Consider the following 20,403-nt stretch of genomic DNA (forward strand, 5'->3'; position numbering starts at 1 on the left):
CGGCCTGGCCTCTCCTTAGCAGGAAAGCTGTCAAGCTGCCATACCACTCGGTTCAGTTTTACGTCGCACCAACACAGTATATGTAATATGGTGACTTTCTATGTCATATGGTGACTTTCCAGCATAACTTTTGTAGAAAGACCTTAGGTTCCCTTCCTTGCATTATTTCAGACACAACAGGGCACTTGAGTAAAACCACATGACGTTTCGTAAGCTAGCTGGGTAGGTTCCTCACATAAACGAATCTAAAGTCCGTTTTGAGATTCACACGCACATGGGATAAGTGAATTGAAGTCATCAACCTTAACCACTAGGCCACAGACACCCTGTCATACCAACTTTGTGACTAACAATAGCATCATATATGGTGTTAATGCTCATCTGATGTTGCGCTCTGCAGGTTGTGTCATGGTTGGGGTCATTTGTACCAAGTAATTTAAAAATCTTTGAATTGTCAATAAGCTATTGAGCGAACATGAGAAATAGATGTTTTAACATTAGACCATTTTTTTTAGTGTGACCCTGACATTGAGGGTAGTGATATGACTGTTGTGCTCTGCACATGGTGTCATATGGTGATCATTCCTGCCAAGATATCTAAAAAACATTGCAATGCAGCTGTTTAAATACATGTATTATGGAGCGGACACAAAATGTAAACTTTTTAACACTTGACCTTAAACTGTGACCTTGACCTTGGGGGTAGTAACCCAATTATTGTGCTCAGCACATCCATAATAGTGATCACTTGTACCAAGTTATTTACAAAGAATTTCAGCGGTTTAAAATTTATAGAGCAGACACAAAATGTAGACATTTTTACGCTTGACCTTTAAGTGTGACCTTGACCTTGGGGGTAGCAACCCAATTTTTGTGCTCTGCACATCCATAATGGTGATCACCTGTGCCAAGTTATTTCAAATTTTATTTAGCGGCTTTAAGTAATGAAGCAGACATGAAAGTGTAAGGAACGACAGAGGGGCAGACAGATGGACAGACAGGTGGAGGCCATTCCTATAATCCCCTCCCAGCTTTGCGGAAGGGATTAAAAATAGGTATTATCCAAATATATAGCTTCAGAATAATGCCCCTTTGACAACAGCACCTTGTCATGATAAGTGTTCCTTAAGAGTATAGCAATTTATATAAAATGAACAAAATGTCTGCATTTAATTCTTATACCTGTAATTCAATGACATTTCCTTTACAATAAAGATAATGTTCAGCAGTTATGTTCAATTATTATTCAGAAAAAAAAAATGTTGTGTCGAAATATTCGCACAGTTAGTAAAATCTTAGCTCAATTTACTGAAAAAATTTAATATTAAGGATGAAGAAATAAAATTGCATTGCACTTGTAAAATTGACATTTACATATCGTACCTAAATAATGACTTAAATTCAATATATTTATTACTGAATGCTAATAAAGAAATGATAGTAAAGAACTAAGTGACACTATGACACACTAGGGAACGTGCTACAATAAAACCCATTGTGGTTACGTTACAGAGTTTTTTAAGACAGATAAGATTCCCAGCCTAAGAGGCCCTGATTTTCTATATGGCACATACAATAAAGCAGTTTGATTTCTGAAAAATATTTTTTGTGCCTCGCTTGTAAGGAAGTTAACCTAGCATCAAGTTAGTTTTATCTCTTTACCGGCACATATAGGTTTGAAAATTTTGCTTCTTGTTACTACATGTAGTAGTACAAGTTAAAAATATCTGAAAACCCTGAATTTAGCATTTTTTCAGTTGGTTTCATATAGAACAAGAATTTGTAACAGAGTTACCAACGTCCCCCGCCTCGGGAAGTTTTATATGAAGCATAAAATTGTGCTATTTCAAAAGATTGAGGTACGGATCTCAGGACATTCAGTCCAAAATTATGATCAATGCTAGATCTGCAAATGCAACAATAAATTTGTTAAAAAAATAAAATGAAACACAGAATTTAAAAATCTATCATGTTAAGCTTTGACCTCTAAGTGTGACCTTGACCTTGGAGGTAGGGGAGCAGGTGTTGTGCATGACATAACGTCTTATTATTGAGACTATTTGTGCCAAGTATTTTCAAAGTCCCTTAAACTATGAAGAAGTTAAGGATTGGACACAAAATATACCCTATAACAGACTATGTAAATCTTTGACCTCTAAGTGTGACCTTGACCTTGGAGGTAGGGACACAGATGTTATGCATGACATATCATCTAATCATTGTGACTATTTGTGCCAAGTATTTTCAAAATCCCTTAATCTATGAAGAAGTAATGGATGGGACACAAAATATACCAAATAACAGACTCTGTTAACCTTTGACCTCTAAGTGTGACCTTGACCTTGGAGGTAGGGGTGCAGGTGTTGTACTTGACATAACGTCTTATTATTGTGACTATTTGTGCCATTATTTTCAAAAATCCCTTGAAATATGAAGAAGTTCTAGATCCGACACAAAATATACCCTATAAACAGACTATGTTAATTTTTGACCTCTAAGTGTGACCTTGACCTTGTTTTAGGTAGGGATACAGGTGTTGGGCGCTTGGGCACAATCCTCTTATTATAGTGACTATTTGTGCTAAGTATTTTCAAAATCCTATGATCTATGAAAAAGTCATGGACCGGACACAAAATATACCCTGTAACAGACTATGTTAATATTTGACCTCCAAGTGTGACCTTGACCTTGAAGGTAGGTGACTGGTTTTTGCGCATGACATTGTCTAATTATTGTGAACAATTATGGCAAGTATTTACAAAATCCCTTCATAGATAAAAAAGACAATGTTGGCAACCTTGAATGAGCAAGTGCGACCTTGACCCTGGAGGTAGGGGTCTGGTTGTTGCACATGACACATCGTCTTATTATAACAAACATTTGTGCCAAAGTATTTCAAATTCCTTTCATAAATGACAAAGTTAAGGACCGGACACGAAAGTGTGACGGACGGACTTTCCAACATTTTGGGTTTAGGGGCTATTTTTTTTGTTATTTTCTTTGTTTTCTTAAGGGCTACTAGCCCATAAACCCTTTGATCACGGAATGAACCTATTGTTCTCTTTTGTTCTCTTTACTGTTACATAGCCCCTAAACCCAAAATGTTTGCTTGGACAGACGGACAGACAGCTGTCCGCCGGATGGACAGAGCCTATTTTTATATCCCCCTTTTTTCTTCGAAAAGGCAGGGGACAAAAACAGTACTTTCAGGATTCGAAAAAACCTGAACTTCAGGCATATGCCTGAAAACTTGTACCCATGGTAGTATGTGCCGAAATAAAAATCATCCACCTCTCTGGACACAAATCTTCCATCATTTTGAAAATTTTTATGCACTAATTGCAAAGAGCAATATCATAGCTCTTTCTATACATAATTGTTGTACAAGTAAATTTGCATCTGATATACAGCTAGGCTGGGCAACCTAGAAATTTTTCCATTAATAATGAGCTAGAACAACCCAAACTTTTGTCACTAGTCAAGTCAGGCAACCAGGAATTTTGACATTATGGTAGAGCTGGGTAATGCAATCAGGAATTTGGCCATTACTATGGAGCTAAGTCAGCCAGCAAGATTTTGACAATTACTATAGAATTAGGTCAGTTAACCTGGAATTTGGACATTACAGTAGAGCTAGTTCAGACAACCAGAAATTTGGCCATTACTATCTAGGCTAGCCACTAGTTAAGAGCTAGATCAGACAACCAGACTTTGGCAATTACTATAGAACTAGGTCAGACAACCAGGAATTTGGCAATTACTATAGAACTAGGTCATGCAACCAGGAATTTGGCCATTACTATAGAACTAGGTCAGGCAACCAGGAATTCGACATTACTATAGAACTAGGTCATGCAACCAGGAATTCGACATTACTATAGAACTAGGTCATGCAACCAGGAATTTGGCCATTACTATAGAACTAGGTCAGGCAACCAGGAATTTGGCCATTACTATAGAACTAGGTCATGCAACCAGGAATTTGGCCATTAATATAGAACTAGGTCATGCAACCAGGTATTTGGCCATTACTATAGAACTAGGTCAGGCAACCAGGAATTCGACATTACTATAGAACTAGGTCATGCAACCAGGTATTTGGCCATTACTATAGAACTAGGTCATGCAACCAGGAATTTTGTCAGTTCTATAGAACTAGCTCAGACAGTCAGGAATTTGGAAATTACTGTAGAGCTAGGTCAGACAAACAGAAATTTTGTCACTACTACAGAACAAGGTCAGGCAACCAGAGGTTTTGGCAATTACTATAGAACTATTTCAGGCAACCAGGAATTTGGCCATTACTAAAGAACAAAGGTCAGGCAACCAGGAATTTGGCCACTACTCAGGCAACCAGGAATTTGGCCACTACTAAAGAACAAAGGTCAGGCAACCAGGAATTTGGCCACTACTAAAGAACAAGGTCCTACAACCAGAAATTTGGCCACTACTAAAGAACAAAGGTCAGGCAACCAGGAATTTGGCCATTACTATAGACCTAGGTCAGGCAACCAGGAATTTGGCCATTACTATAGAACTAGGTCATGCAACCAGGTATTTGGCCATTACTATAGACCTAGGTCAGGCAACCAGGAATTTGGCCATTTACTATAGAACTAGGTCATGCAACCAGGAATTTGGCCATTACTATAAAACTAGGGTCAGGCAACCAGGAATTTGGCCATTACTTATAGACCTAGGTCATGCAACCAGGTATTTGGCCATTACTAATAAAACTAGTCCAGGCAGCCAGGAATTTTGCCACTTCTATAGAACTAGGTCAGGCAACCACGAGTTTTGTCAGTTCTATAGAACTAGCTCAGACAGTTCAGGAATTTGGAAATTACTGTAGAGCTAGGTCAGACAAACAGAAATTTTGTCACTACTACAAAAACAAGGTCAGGCAACCAGAGGTTTTGGCAATTACTATAGAACTAATTTCAGGCAACCAGGAATTTGGCCATTACTAAAGAAACAAAGGTCAAGGCAACCAGGAATTTTGGCCACTACTCAGGCAACCAGGAATTTGGCCACTACTTAAAACAAAAGGTCAGGCAAACCAGGAATTTGGCCACTACTTTAAAGAACAAGGTCCTGACAACCAGAAATTTGGCCACTACTAAAGAACAAAGGTCAGGCAACCAGGAATTTGGCCACTACTAAAGAACAAAGGTCAGGCAACCAGGAATTTGGCCACTACTAAAGAACAAGGTCCTACAACCAGAAATTTTGCCACAATAGTAATCATTTTGGAATGTGGGTTACAAGAATGTTTGCCCCAGTTATAAACAGAGGCTCGACTATAAAGCAATTGACCATCTATATATATTTTCAAACCAGAGAGCCCAAAATTGTATTGGAGCAGACTAGAATATGAGAAATTATAATTCCAGTATGGAGGTACTTAAGACAGAAAGGGATTTCGCAACTTTTAAAAGTCTAGCACAGACAAATGAGAATTTTCCATTAATATTACAGAGCTAAACAAGCCTACAAGTCTACTCTTTTTTATGATCTATATTTGAGCCGCGTAACGACAAAACCAACATAATGAGGTTTGCTACCAGCATGGATCCAGACCAGTCTGATCAGGATCCATGCTGTTGGCTATTATTTTCTCTACTTGTAAAAGGGTTGGTAAGCGAACAGCATGCTGGTCGCAAACACACTATGATGGTTTTGTCATGACGCAGCTCATTTGTATATTAAAATTATTTTTTTTGTTACATGTATATACAGTTCCAAAGCAGGACAGACTTATTACATGAATCTAGTCTAGATAAAATAATAAATATACAATTAAATTATATTGCTAAATGAATGTAGAATGATACAAGTTTCATTTTTTTCCTAAAATTCACATCTAAAGTATGTCTGTTTATTACTAATATTTCCCGACTAAACCACAATAATAACGTCTGTAATTCTATAACATAGACATGCACAAAATTTAACAGTTGGCTAGATTTTAAGCTTCAGTAAACAAATACAATAAAACTATCATTACTGTACTTTTGTTTCTCTAAGAAGTGAAAGAACAACATGTCATCAACAACAACTAATATGAACTTCATTGAACTCCCTGTCTAGAACATTGACAGAGAATTCTGTCTGGAAAATTAAATTCCTTTCACCCGACCCAAAATAAAAAAGGAGCATTAAAAATGTAAACTTACATCCAAATCCAACAAAGGGCCCGTAAAGGGTTCCGACTAGGGTGGTTTTTTTCACAACCAGATAACAGCTGACTGGGGTGTTTTTTTTTTATTCTATGAATTTGATATCAAATGTCAGATACTTTTTTTTATATTTCATTCAAGAGTTTTTTTTGTGTTGTTTTTTTGTTGAGTTTAACGTTTTTCCAAAAACCCACTTTTTAAAAAGTCGAAAAGGCGGCTTTCCAGCATTTAAAAGGGGCAAATAACCTTTAGATGTCCCACGGATTATTTCAGGCCCTTTAAGAGGGACCCCCAATGCTTTATAAACTTCCTCACATGAAAAATTTTCCAAAAAACCCTGGGCAGGATTTTGAATCAAAAAAGTAGTGACGGATTTAAAAACAACCTTTTAAAAAAAAATCGGCCTTTCTGGCATTGAAAATTTTTATTTTTTAAAATCTTTGGCCCTTTGGGCAATCTATCCCTTTCAAACCCCGTTTCTGGCCATGAATGGCAAAAGATTAAAGGTCTGCTTGTTTTGCAGGGTAGGCCAAATACATTTTTTTGAAAAATTTTTTTAAAAAATGATTTAATGGTTTTGGGCCAGATGGAAGACAACAAAATCCATTTAAAAATATTTTGAGTGATTTCGGCATAAAGAGACCTTGATTACAAACATTTCCCGGAGCATAAAAAATTAAAGAATGGCTGTTTTCATAAAAAGGGAAAATTGCAAACCCTATTTAACTAAATTTGGAAAAAAAAAAAGGTCACCGTTGGGAAACCCAAAATGAATTTCACACTTTTAAAATTTTAAAAGGGCTTAAAAAAGGTTTTTTAAAAGCCTTAGAAATAAAGGTGCATAAAAAAAAAGATTTAAAAAAAGATGTCAAATTTTGGGGTTCTAACTCATCCAGGAATTACCTAGACAATTATCCTGACCAAGTTTGATGCCAATTGAGTCAAAAATGTGAGCACTACTCTAGAGTAATAACAAAGTTTGTCCATATTTGGGAGGTGCAACCTATTTTTTGACCCCAGGAGACCCATATTCAAACTTGACCTATAAATTTCAGACCAATTTCCTGAATATTTGGATCAAAACAGTAGCATCTTGAGTGTTAACAAGATTTGTCTATTTTTAGGCACCTGTGACCTAGTTTTTCATCCGAGATTACCCATGTTTAAACTCATTCGAGCAATTACCTAGACAAGCATCCTGACAAAGTTTGATGATGATTGAGGCAAAAATGTGACCACTAGAGTGTTAACAAACAAATGTGGACAGACAACAGAGCCCGGACATTCAATGATCCTAAAAGCTTACCCTGAGCTAGCTCAGGTGAGCTTAAAAAGGAGAAAATATAAAAACAATGTTTATCACAAAAATATAGCACAATAGCTACATTATTCACTATATTACCTTTATCAATGTGCCCTGTCGTCCATTCCAAAAACTTGTTTTTCCTCGTGAATCTCCACTCACAATTGTCATATCACTGAAAATTATCTTCAAATAATAACATTTCCCGCAAAAACAAAAAAGTTTTAAAAAATTTTTCTTTAAAAGGGGCGCACTGAAGGGCTGGAAATTTTTTTTCTCAAGATTTTGTAAAAATTTAATGTAGGGCTTTTAAATTAAAATTAAAAAAAGTGTAAAAAATTTTCCCAAACTCCCCTCCATTTTTCCCGGATAATCACTAATTTTGTAAAATGACCCAAAATTCAACAGCATTTAAATGCTTTTAACTCAAATTGGGCTGAAAATTACAGAAGAAAAGAGAACGTAATTTAATTCTAAGTATATAGTTTAATAATCTTTTGCGTACTTAGTGCCCTTGTTCATCTAGAATTTCAAATTTTTCATTTTTAGGCATTTGGACCTCAGTGGAGATCCTTTAAATCATGTGTTCCATTGTTGAAGGTATAGTGATAACTAAGAAAATGAAGAGAAGAGAAAACTTGCATGTACTAGTAGGATGATTTGATAAATAATTCTGCAAATTAAAAGATTACATAATAAAAGCAGTCAGTCAGACAGTACACTCAACTAATCTCAGTGCTTGATAATAGAAGAAAGCATATACAGGAATTTTTTTAATTCACAAAGGGGAATAATTCAGTAAGAACCTGTGATACAGTTACGTGTCTTGATAAATAACATAAATTATGATCATTAAGACGTGTAAAGATTCAAAATACCTTGTCCGAGAAATATGAAGAAATAATTCGGTGCAAATCAAAGTCTTAGATAATTATGTACAATTATAATTTAGAATACTTGTATGAAGTTTCAACCACATTCTGTCAGTAAATAAAGAGATTTTTTATCAAGTTACATGCAAAACCTTAACCAAAAGTGTTGTGTCCCACTTTTTTTTTCAAACAGTCAAAGTATTATGAGGAAATAAGATGAAACTTTTGGGATGACATTTAAGGGTAGCTTGAAAAATTCCTATATTCAATTAAAGTCTATAATTTTACAAAGTCAGTATTAAATCTTATATCAAGACAGTTTAATTATATATCAGACCTTTAATTTTTGTTAGAAATATAATTGCAAATCACAAATATATAGAAACATCTCAACTTGGTATTGTGACATCATTATACAATACCAACATGAATTTTATATTTTCTCATTATTTATTTGAGAATAGAAAAAAATATATGATAAGGTTAAGATTACACTATGACAGTTTTATATCAAAATTGAAATTATCCTATAAAGATCATGATTATAATATTTTTAAATGTTTTTATATTTTTTACATTAAGGGGGACAAAACCGAAACACAAATTTTCAAAAAAATACTTCCCTTTGGTTTAAGATTTACTTTAAAATTTAAAAGAGCGAAAATTTTATGAGCAAAAAAAAGTTTGATTTTAAAAAAATTTTTGGCGGTCCCCTAAAATTTCCCTAAATACATTCAGGGAATTTTGTTTTAAAATTTGACAGCTTAAAATAAATAAAATTGAAATTATAAATTTAGGTTTATTGGACCCGTTAGAGAAAAACATAATTTAAACTTCCAATTTCCAAAATTTTTGTTTAGAGTTTGGGAAATATTTCATCCCGGGAAAATTTAAATAATGATAGAAAATCAATGATCCCAAACCTTGTATTCCCTTTCCCCGGGAAATAAAAAAAACATACCTGTTGTGGGGAAAATGGGAGTCATCTACTTTCAGTGCTTGACAGAAAAAAAGGCATAACTCTGTAAAAAGTTTACTTAGAGTCCATCATGTTAGATAATCACAGAGGTTTCAACCCATTCCTTTCAGCAGTTTTGGAAATTTCAAACTTGAATGCAGAAACCAAAGTGTGTTGGCCTACTTGGGTCACGACCATGTTTCTTCATATGACACCAGTACTGGTTGGTTCCAGGAAGGGGACTCGAAAGTGATTAATATAAGTTGCAAGAACTTGTTTCACAATCAAGCTTAAATAAATATGTTTAAACCAAAGTGCGTTGGTAAAGCTGACACAAAGGTGAATACAACAGCTTTCCCTATGGGAAATATATTGGTTGAGCGTAAAAACTGACAAACAAAACTCAACCAGACTGAACATTCCACATTACCTTAAACAGATCACAGACCAGATGACTGTTTCTTTATTCTTGTCAGTTCTTGCCACCGTGAGGCGCTGCATGGCTTTACCTGACGATACACTCCATATTCTGATGTTATCAATTCCACCTGTCACGATTAGATCTTCTCCAGAATGCCAAGATATACATAATATACGACCTAAATATACATACAATGTTAATTCAAAACACTAAATAATACTATAAACAATATTCTGTTATATTTATAGAAAATAAAATACTGCCCTGCCTTTCTTCAATTAAAATTCTTATAACTATGGTCAAAGTTTAATGCCCATATTTCTAAATATCATAAATCCCGTAGAAAAAAGAAGCAACAACACAAAAAATATCAGTAATATCAATGCTTGCTTCCCAGTGGTGATTGAGCAAAAAGCATGGCCTTCCATGTGAAAACTAGAAAATTCTTTTTTTGACTTCTATGACCTTGCCTCAATCAACCCAGAATCCTACAAAAGGGTAGAAATCTAAGATATCAGTAAATAGCTGTATGCAGGAGAGTGTGCTTGACTCATCTCAGTGCTTGATAGTAAAACACGAGACTGGATTATGTAGAATTTGTATAAAAAGTTTAAATAAGGCCATAATTCTGTGAAAATCCATGTAAAAGTTATGTGTCTTAGGTAGTGAAATGCTATTATGCTCTCAAGTAAGTGTGTGAAGTTTCAATCCATTCCTTTCAGAAGTTTTGGAGATAGCAACTAGCATGCAAAAACTTACCCAATGTGTGACACCAATGACTGGCCTGGGTGAGTGCAATTATAGCTCTCTGTATTTTTTAATTTTTTCAAAATAAGGGTGCTATGAGACACAGTAAGAGTTCTGGAAATGGGGGGTGGGGTAAACATTTTGGGAGCATTAAAACAGTATGTATAGGATTTTAGTTTAAATCTTATTTTAGACCTTTGACATCTCAAAGCACAAGCTATTAGCAAGAATTTTGTGTGGATGTACTTACTGTCCTGAGAGTCAAACCTGGTCAGGTATTCTAGAACATTATATTCTGTATCCAACAACACAACACATCCATCTTCTGTACCAGCCTACAATAAAATAGTATCAACATCATGATATTTACATTCTAACTGTTGAAACATTTAAAAATTACATTTACTGAATGGGAAGGCCAATTATCAATGATGGCTTTGATTTTACATGTATATACCATTCAACTAAAAAAAAACTTGGACAAGACCTCTTATTCATTCTTGTCTAAATAACCAATTTTCATAAACATTTTCAGTTAAAAAGGGAAATAACTCAGGATAATGTCCCTTGCCTTACAACTTTGCATTGTCATAATATTCATGAAATAAAAGTATTAAAAATTTCATGTTGATACCTTTCATAGTTTTAAAATCATTCTACTTATTAAGCAATTTTGACAAAAATCAAAGCTAAAGGGGTAATATTACCCTGAAAAATTAGCTTTCAGAATTATGCGCCTTGTCTTACAACAGCACCTTGTATTGATATAAAATGTTTGAATAAAGGGCTACATTAAAGTGTTTGCATGACAATGACAATGCCAATAACAATCATAATAGCTCAACCTTTTCTTCGAAACAGATCACCTAAAAACATACTTTTCTTTGTGGAATGTTTGATCACTGTTATAAGATTACAAATGCCTGTCCCCCTTTCAATTTGTTAATGAGATAACAATTACTGTGTCCATCAATTTCAATTTATTTTTTTTATTCACTCAGATCATACAAACATGACAACATGAGGTAAAAATACAATTACATAATAAATAAATGAGGCTTCAGAATCAGACAGTATCAAAATAACATGATATATAAATTGTTAACATAAATATTGCGGGAGAGTCAGTATTAAAACAAATACTTCAATAGGGTTCTCCACAGCATACAATTTATACAATTTTTGGCTCATTTGAATCTTAATATAATTTCTTTAATAAATAAACAAAGTTTTTTGTAATCTGGAATGTTAACATCAGTGTTCATAAAAAGATCAATAGAATGTATATTATGTTTCTGTAAATAGTTATGTTTCAAAAAACGTTTCCTGCTGTTATCAAAACAAGGACACTCAAAAATATAATGAAATTCATCACCAATTGATCTATCACACAGTGTACAGACACGCCTGTTAAGTTCGATGTTGTTCCAGCTTCCGGTTTCTACTGGCAATTTGTTATTTCTTGTTCTAAATTTTATCATGTATTGTAAAAAGTTTGATGGAGTTTTTACAAGATATGTTTCAAAACAAAAATTATGTTTGAATAATCTATAATTTATACATTTACTAGAATTCTCAATATCAGAATACCACTCATTTAAAAATAAATCTGATAATTTTTGTTTGACTGACATCGTTAACCATTTATGGTTATGAAATTCATGGTTATGCCAAATGTTATACAGACCACATTCATACAAAATATTCTGAACAAATTTTATCCACTGAAATCTTAATCTAGATACAGTCTGGGAGTTATTAAAATTATTTAACAAAATACGATATATCAAACACGGTAACTTGTTCTGTTGTGGTATGACTAAGTCTGACCAATATGATATAATTCTACATTTAATTTCAATAGATAGTGGTTTAACACCAGTTTCACCATACATCATACAATTTGGTGTACTTGACTTTAAACCTAGGATATATTTTAAAAATTTAAGCTGTACTCTTTCAATACAATCAATATTACCAAAACCCCATATCTCACATCCGTACAGTAGGACAGGTTTTACAATTTTGTTAAATAAATCTATTTGCATGTCAATTGGCAATTCTAACATTTTACATTTTTTTATAAGACTATACATAGCTTTGGACCCCTGTTTCACGATAGATAATTTTGCTTTGAAAAAGGAACCACTTCTATTGAAAAGAATACCAAGATACTTATACTCGTCTACAACTTCTAAAAGTTCATTTCCGTAAGTAAAATTATATGACATGCGTCGTCCACTTGTAAAAACCAAAATTTTAGTTTTTGTTGTATTGAGCGTAAGTTTCCAGGTATCACAATAGTTTTTATAAATATTTAAACCATGTTGTAAGTCATCTTTTGTTTCAGCAAAAATTACAGTGTCATCTGCGTACAACAAAAAGAACAGTTTTACATAGTTAAAAGCACTATCCTCTAAATCGCGACTGTTACATGTTACACCGGAAACATTATTGTTACTAAAATATTCATATAAATCATTTAAATACAATGAAAACATAATCGGTGAAAGATTTTCACCTTGACGTACTCCAATATTACATATGAAATAATCAGACATATTACCATTAACACGTACACATGACTTTGCATTTTCATATATGTTTTTAATTGTGTTTATAAATTTTCCATTGATATTATATGACAATAATTTTGACCATAAACCTGGTCTCCAAACTTTGTCGAAGGCACATTTTAAATCGATGAAAGCACAAAACAATTTCTTTTTACTATTTCTGAGCAAATCGACAAGAGTATTTAATACAAACATGTTATCAATAGTTGAATAACCTTTTCTAAAACCAGCCTGATATTCATTTATAATATCATGATTAGATGTAAATTTTTGCAGTCGGATATTTAAAACAGCAGTATACAATTTCCCTAAGCAGCTAAGAAGTGTAATTGGTCTATAATTCGATGGATCAGTCGCATCCCCTTTATTTTTGTAAATAGGATTTATAACACCAATTGTCCAACATTTTGGAATACAACTTTTGCTAAAAATAATATTAAAAAGTTTAACATATATGGTCTTGAAGATATGGAATGACTCTTTTATATGTTCGTTTACTATACGATCAACACCGCAAGCTTTATTATTCTTAAGTGATTTAATAGCGTTTTCTATTTCATCTATAGTAAAATCCCTATTCAGTTCTTCACATATGTCATTCGGATGAATATCATTTGGATTTTCATTTTCATATACATTACTATCAAAATTTATATCTTTAAAATATTCGTATACTTCGTTAAGGTCCGCGCTACAATTGGAAACTTTTTTACCATTCAATATTTTCCAGTATTCTTTGGGATTAGATTTACCCAATTTCCTTAATTTTTCAATGTTATGTATTTTATATTCTTTATAACTTTGTTTTAATGCATTTTTGTACTCATGACTTTTAAATTTCAAATTTGTTTTGTTTTCATTTGTTTTCCTCAGTTTATACAAATATTTAGCTCTGTGAAAATCACGTCTGGTAGTTTTACATTTATTATTAAACCAATGTTTAGAAGCAGAATTGTTACTTTCTTTATTATGTTTTGTTTTAAATGTACCAAAAGATTTACAGGCGCTTTCATGAAAAATATCACCTATTTTTGACACTGCATCATTTAAGTCATCTGGAGAAAAAGAATCATTATTCTCAATATTGTTTAAAGCGTTCATTATATCATTTACTCTGGTCGTATCGATGTTCTTAACAAAATCTTTTGCCTTTCCGGCGTTCCATAATCTAACATTCTCATTTGATACGGTTTTATTTTGTATATGATCCTCAGAATTAAAAAACTTAAAAGAAAGCGATATAGGATTATGAACGTCTGATAATAATGGACAGTATTCAAGAACATTCATGTCAACAATAGATCTAAATACATTTGACGAACACACAAAATAATCTACGGTGCTCACATTTTTACAGGTCACTGACCCCAGAAAATCTCCCTTAGTTCTACCATTTAAAATATACATATTATTATACTGTAAAAAATCAATAAACTTGTACCCAAAATTGTTAACATGTACATCTTGATTATTTCGTCTGAGACAAACATTTGTATCATGGAAACAGTTCATATCTGACTGAATATCATAAAAAATATCATCCAGTCCATTTTCATGAAAAATATCGAAATCTAAATCTGTGTAGTCATGCAATAATTTAGTTCTACTATTCCAATCACCAAACATACAAACGTGTGTATATCTATTTGAAAAATAATTAATATCGTCTTGTATTTCAGAAAAAGGATCATCGATCGATACTCTGAATTTTCGGGTGGCACATATACTACACCCTATTTTAGTAATTTTATTTGACAAGCAGAACCAGAGTACATGTTTACTTTTACCCTCGAGTACATGAACAAATGGTTTTAAATTAGATTTTACAGCTAAGCCAATGCCGCCTGACTTCCTTTTTGATATTTCTTTTCTATGTTTAATGTAAACATTATAATTTTCAAAACATACTGTATCTAAACTATCTGTTTTTGTTTCTTGGAAACCAATTATGTCAAAGTTATTCAAAGTATCGTAAAATTCTGGGTATATCTGTTTTGATGATAAACCACATACATTTAAAGATAAAATACTTATTTTTCTGAACATTTCATTATTTCTGTCATTTTCAAATTCTAAATTAGTGTCACCACTCTGTTGATTCACGTGATTATAACTGTTACTATTTTCTGTAGAGATATTACATGTAAAAGTCTCTCCCTGACTGTCCTATCGTGCGTTGTTCGACTGCATGGCTGACTGAGCGACAGTATTGTTATATGAAGATTGATCATCTAACTGTATATGCACGGAGTTTCCGTGACTCCGTGACCCCTCTGATTGAAGACGTGCTGATACAGAATTGTCACGTGATCTCTTGTTTAACGCTTCTTCCAATGGGGAATTTGCTTTATGCTTATTCCTCACAGGTGACTGTTCACGTGAATCGCAATTCATTAACGAAGCGAATCTATTTGGGGTTGCAAAGTTGATATTTCCCCATGGGTTGTTGTTACTAGCTGTGCGAAAACTAGGAGAACGTTGTCGTGGTCTGCTTGTTCTCTCGGGGACATGTTGGCTATTACCGTTAAAATTGGAGCGAGCAGGACATAGTGTATCTGTAACTGGGTCATAAAGTCTATTGTTGACATACAATTTATCTCTCACAATAAAACACTTGTTATTTTTGTTTTGTTTGTAACGACGTAATACTGGAAATAGCTCCCTTCTGCGTGTCTCGATTTCTGGGGGGTATTGTTCGTTAATATATGTACCTTTCTTTTTCATGTTCAATTTGACTCCGGCTGATTTAATAGTATCTCTGTCATTTGTGTTCACAAATTTTGCAACGATTGGGCGGGGTTTGTTTAAATTTCTGTTGGCGCCCCCTATTCTGTTTACATATTTGAACTGAACATTGTCAATGTTTATATTTTTGTCTGGGTTAACGGTATACTCATTAATGATGTGTTCAGTCAAGAAATTTCGCAGGCTTTCCTCACAATTTTCATCGTTTGTTTCTTTTATACCTATAAAAAGGAGGTTATCACGCATACCGTTACATCTTAAATTTGAAACTTGTTCATTTAGTTGTGTACTTATTGTGTTCAATTGCTGCACTTCAGTTTTTAAATCTTTGTTTTCTCTTTGTAGGGCACTTATAGAGGAGCTACATGTATACTTGTGTTCATTGAAATTATCTGACAGGTCACTTATGGTCTGACAAAAAGTTTCCATGTCGTTCATTTGTGTTTTCATTTCATGATTTTCACTTTTTAAGCTGGATACTTCGTTTCGAAGGTGCGATATATCATTTTGGATTGTATTTAATTTAGATACACTCTTCTCTATGGATTGTAAACGTGAGTCCATTTTGTTGACAAGTTCTATTAGTTTGGTTTGCATGTCAGTGTTAGTTGCAGTTGACGGGGGTGAAGCTGGTTGTAGATGCTGATATGTCTGCGATCCTGGATACGGGGGTGCGGGAAAGGGTGGAATTAAGAACGGATACCTGTATTGTCCATTTGGAAATTGTTCGGATGGTTGGTTGTTCAAAGGCTGATAGCATGGCGGTAAATATAAATCTTGATTTAACACTTGCTCATTTGAACTTCTGTTATCTTTGTTACCTTTTCCGAGTACCCCACCCGTCGTTTCACTGGTCTCCTTGTTTGGTGTTTGATTGCTACAGTTTGTTGCTTTACCTCTTTTATTGCTACCTGTACTTGACATTGTTAATGATTACACATCTGTTTACTAATATCACTTTATAAATAACACTTTATAATCCTTTATTTTTGATATTTTGAAAAAATTTCTGTGCACAAATTCAAAAGACCGCCATATTTCCGAGCCTCGTTTTCGATAACCTCCCATCTGACTGACAATTAAGCAAGCATTCTGCGTTATATTTAATCAAAGTCATTGAAAACAAAAATCAGGAAAATGTTTAAAAACATTACTTTATACTTACCGCAAGCCTGGTTCCAGCAGAATTGGAAGCCAAACACCAAACTGGTCCAGCATTTGAATGACAAGATTTCTGCAATATGAAAATCATACATTATAACTTTCAGATATCTTTAAATGATAACAAAATGTGGGGAAGGTTCCTGATGGTATTCAAACTCACAGCGATAAGGTATAAGTGTTTTGAGTGACCCTTTTTTATCATAATATTGTAAAAATGATGTATTCTGATGTGTTAAACAAATGTTCTATAGTATTGATTAAAACTGTACTGATGCAGTTACCTACCTTTGTATTTAGTTTGACAAGATCTATTTCTCTGATATGACCATCAAGGCCAGCTGTGAACAATCTGGTTCCCTGCCACACCAGATCTTCTATAGACTGATCCTCTATGCCAGGAATAATCTGCAGTAAAAATATATACATGATATATAAAATTATTCATAAAGGGCCTACTCATAAACCTTTATTTTAGAATTCTCTTAGGATGGGAACATTAGTATGTATCAATGCTGTAGGACTAATCCTATCAAAACCAAAAATGCTAGTTTGACAGCTAAACAGTCATCAAATTTAACACTGGCCTGGTGGCCCATGGCCAGTGTAAGTTCGTTGGGGTCAGTGTAAATTTTAAGAAAAGTTTAGTTAAATATGTAGTAGAATAAATTCAAAACTGGAATTCTGGCCAGTAAATTCAAAATCTTAAATTCATTGACTGGCTAAACCAATGAAAATTGTTTGTTTTTTTGCTGTGACGGTAAACCGAGGTTCTGTTCTGTCTCTGACATCATTTATTTATATAATAAAATAAAATTTCATTTCAATTTAAAATGATAGCCTTGGATGCTAGATACAAGACTGAATCCTGAGACCAATTAATGATTGAACAAGTTCCTAAAATGAACTGAAAGATCAAGGCCCAGATGCTTAATTTGCTCACCTTATTTTGTTTTTAAATTTATTTTCATATGTCCATATTAAATTAAAGAATTTTAATATCATATAAAGTGCTATACAGGCATAACAAAGGTAATGAAATAATAAATTAGAAACTGAATCAAATACTTCAAACAAGCAATCATTTATCATTTGAATAGTAAAAGATCAACAGTTACACTGCTTACAATGTTCTAAACTAAGACTGTAAATATTTCTTTTTAACACTATTTCAGCTCAAGTCCTGTTTCTATATCTCTCTATTAACCCATTATGTGATATACACGCCTTTTAACGCCTTTTTTCACACCCCCTTTTTGTAGTCTCAAATGGTGAAAAAATGCCTTATTTAGGCCCCCAACACTTGTTGTTAAAAAAGTGACCACTTTTTCTGCGCCCCCCCCCCCCCACCAAAAGATACATCAGGGGGTTGCCAGAAGGGGGATGTGCCCCCTTCTGTTTGGGGGGTTTGAAGGGGGGGCTCAATCCCCCTCATCGCCAAGAAAATTTTGGACGAGGCTATAAATGACCCCAGATTGATCATAAGGTAACGTTTAACCAACACTGAAAAGCATTTGACTCTATCTCAATCCATTGAGAAGTTGCAGAACTTTGAAATCAATTTTGATGGAAAAAATCAACGCAAAATAGTGATTTTTGGCAATTTTGAGATGTCCCCTCATTGCCATGGTAACAGAAAATTTAAGACTGAGCATGTTGTTGCAAGGGCAATGGTCCAGTCAACATTTGTGCCAAGTTTGATTAGTGTTGAAGCAGTTTTTATAGTATTATAGAAATTTGAACTTGTAACAGGAGACTTTTCAATGAAAACAGCCATTTGACACAAAATGCTCATGAACTAATGGGTTAAAGAAATAAGCCACGACAGGAAGTAAAATAATAGTTACCTCCTCCTGGTACCAGCCGTCCTTTATACTCCATAGTTCAAGACTTCCATCACATCTGTACAATAATAAACATTAAATCATTACAATAACTTATTAAGTCTCTATTTTACATTCTTATCATCTTATGTACACTGTATGTCAAATGATCATAATCTTGTATATCTTTTTTTCTTTCTTTTGAAAGTTACAGGGCAATAATTACAGATCTTATAGCTTAGTCAGTTTTATTTTAGCTTTAATTTCTAAAACATTTTAAAACCATACCTTGATAAAGCCAATCTTTGCTTTGATGAATTGTATGACATACATTGTATTGATTTCGGTGTCCACTCAAAGAATCTAACATGATGAACTCGGAATTCACCCATTTTTGCAGTGTTCTCACCTGGAAAAGATCTACAATATCAACCAAATAACATACTTGAAATCAAAAGTCTTACTTGATAGAAGTGACTATGACTGATTTTTCTAAGGTAACATATATCTATTAATTCTAAATACAAGAAAATAAATTTCAGCTACCAATGAGTATGTCACAGTTAGGAACTGTTCACCATTTAAGGGAGCAGATGTATTAAATTAACCCAACTGGATAGCTCAGTAGGTCGAGTTGCGGATTGATGTCTTGAGGGTCCAGGGTTTGAATTGCGATCAGACTGCACATTTTTCTAACCATGTGACAATAACTTGTTACATAGCCTAAGTGGGTACTGTCTAGTACACATGTACACAGTCACTAAAAGATTTCCGCAAGACGACAATAACCCCAACAGCATAAGATAACAAGTTATACCGAAAATAGATAAAACCATGAATGATGTTTCCCAATAGCTAGTCTTCTTCGCAGATTAAGCTTTTAATGATTTTATGTTGCTATGAGCATGCCTTTCCCCATTTTCAAATTAAAAAAAAAAAAAACCCACAAAAGCAGCCAAAATAACAAAACTGTTTCAACTTCTGAAATTTTGCCCATGAAACTGTAAATTTAAAAGTGACATTTGATTTTTCTTAAAAATAATTTTCGACACAGTATCTTTTGTTAACATGTTAACGTACATTCAGCTACCATAAATACGTGTAGAGGCATTACTAAATCATGAATGTGATTCTTAATCGGCTATACTAACTCAGTAAATTGATCTACAATATAGATTTTCCACGTCGAGTCAATATTTATGAAATAAAAAAAAATGTTTTATTACTCTTTACAAAGTTTTTGTGTTGGAAATGTATCAAAGATTTCAAGAGCCTTTTTAAAACTGAAAACTTTGAGAAATTACGAAAACATCATGTTTTCCATGGGCGCAGACATATTGTTGTACCACACTGAATCTAGTAACCGGCTATGATTGGTTAAAAATTGTCCACGTGTTTATGCCAAACCAGGAAGTGCTTTCCCGCCAAATGTCAAACACGGACAGGTAAATTAACTAAAAAAAGTGTTTTCTGGAATAAATCATTTGCTTTATGATCCTATTTCATGTTATTAATGAGATTTTCACATTGAATGTAATATTAAAGTTGAAGGCAATATAGATATTAATTTACTAGACAGATCAAAAGTGCTGGTTTCACAGGTGTGCAAAAAAAGCAA

At 33.6% G+C, this 20,403-nt stretch overlaps 1 protein-coding gene across 2 annotated transcripts in view; it reads right to left on the bottom strand.

The window, feature by feature from the left end:
* Nucleotides 1–20,163, bottom strand: part of LOC132717168 (U3 small nucleolar RNA-associated protein 4 homolog) — a 38,822-nt gene extending 18,659 nt beyond the window's left edge. The window contains exons 1-8 of one of the 2 annotated variants that reach the window (XM_060700592.1): nt 20,012–20,163; nt 19,074–19,194; nt 18,810–18,864; nt 17,251–17,370; nt 16,967–17,035; nt 10,731–10,815; nt 9,743–9,911; nt 7,582–7,657 (exon numbers count right to left, since the gene is read on the bottom strand). In XM_060700592.1, the coding sequence (XP_060556575.1) occupies nt 7,582–7,657; nt 9,743–9,911; nt 10,731–10,815; nt 16,967–17,035; nt 17,251–17,370; nt 18,810–18,864; nt 19,074–19,177 (678 nt within the window). In that variant the 5' untranslated portion in view covers nt 19,178–19,194; nt 20,012–20,163. Of the gene's footprint in view, nt 1–7,581; nt 7,658–9,742; nt 9,912–10,730; nt 10,816–16,966; nt 17,036–17,250; nt 17,371–18,809; nt 18,865–19,073; nt 19,195–19,865; nt 19,912–20,011 lie in introns of those variants that run through there. The other variant, XM_060700590.1, reaches the window with a different exon arrangement.
* Nucleotides 20,164–20,403: the final 240 nt, after the last annotated feature.

Source organism: Ruditapes philippinarum, unplaced genomic scaffold, assembly GCF_026571515.1.
Source record: "Ruditapes philippinarum isolate M1 unplaced genomic scaffold, ASM2657151v2 ctg683_1_1_1_1, whole genome shotgun sequence".
Lineage (NCBI taxonomy): Eukaryota > Metazoa > Mollusca > Bivalvia > Venerida > Veneridae > Ruditapes > Ruditapes philippinarum.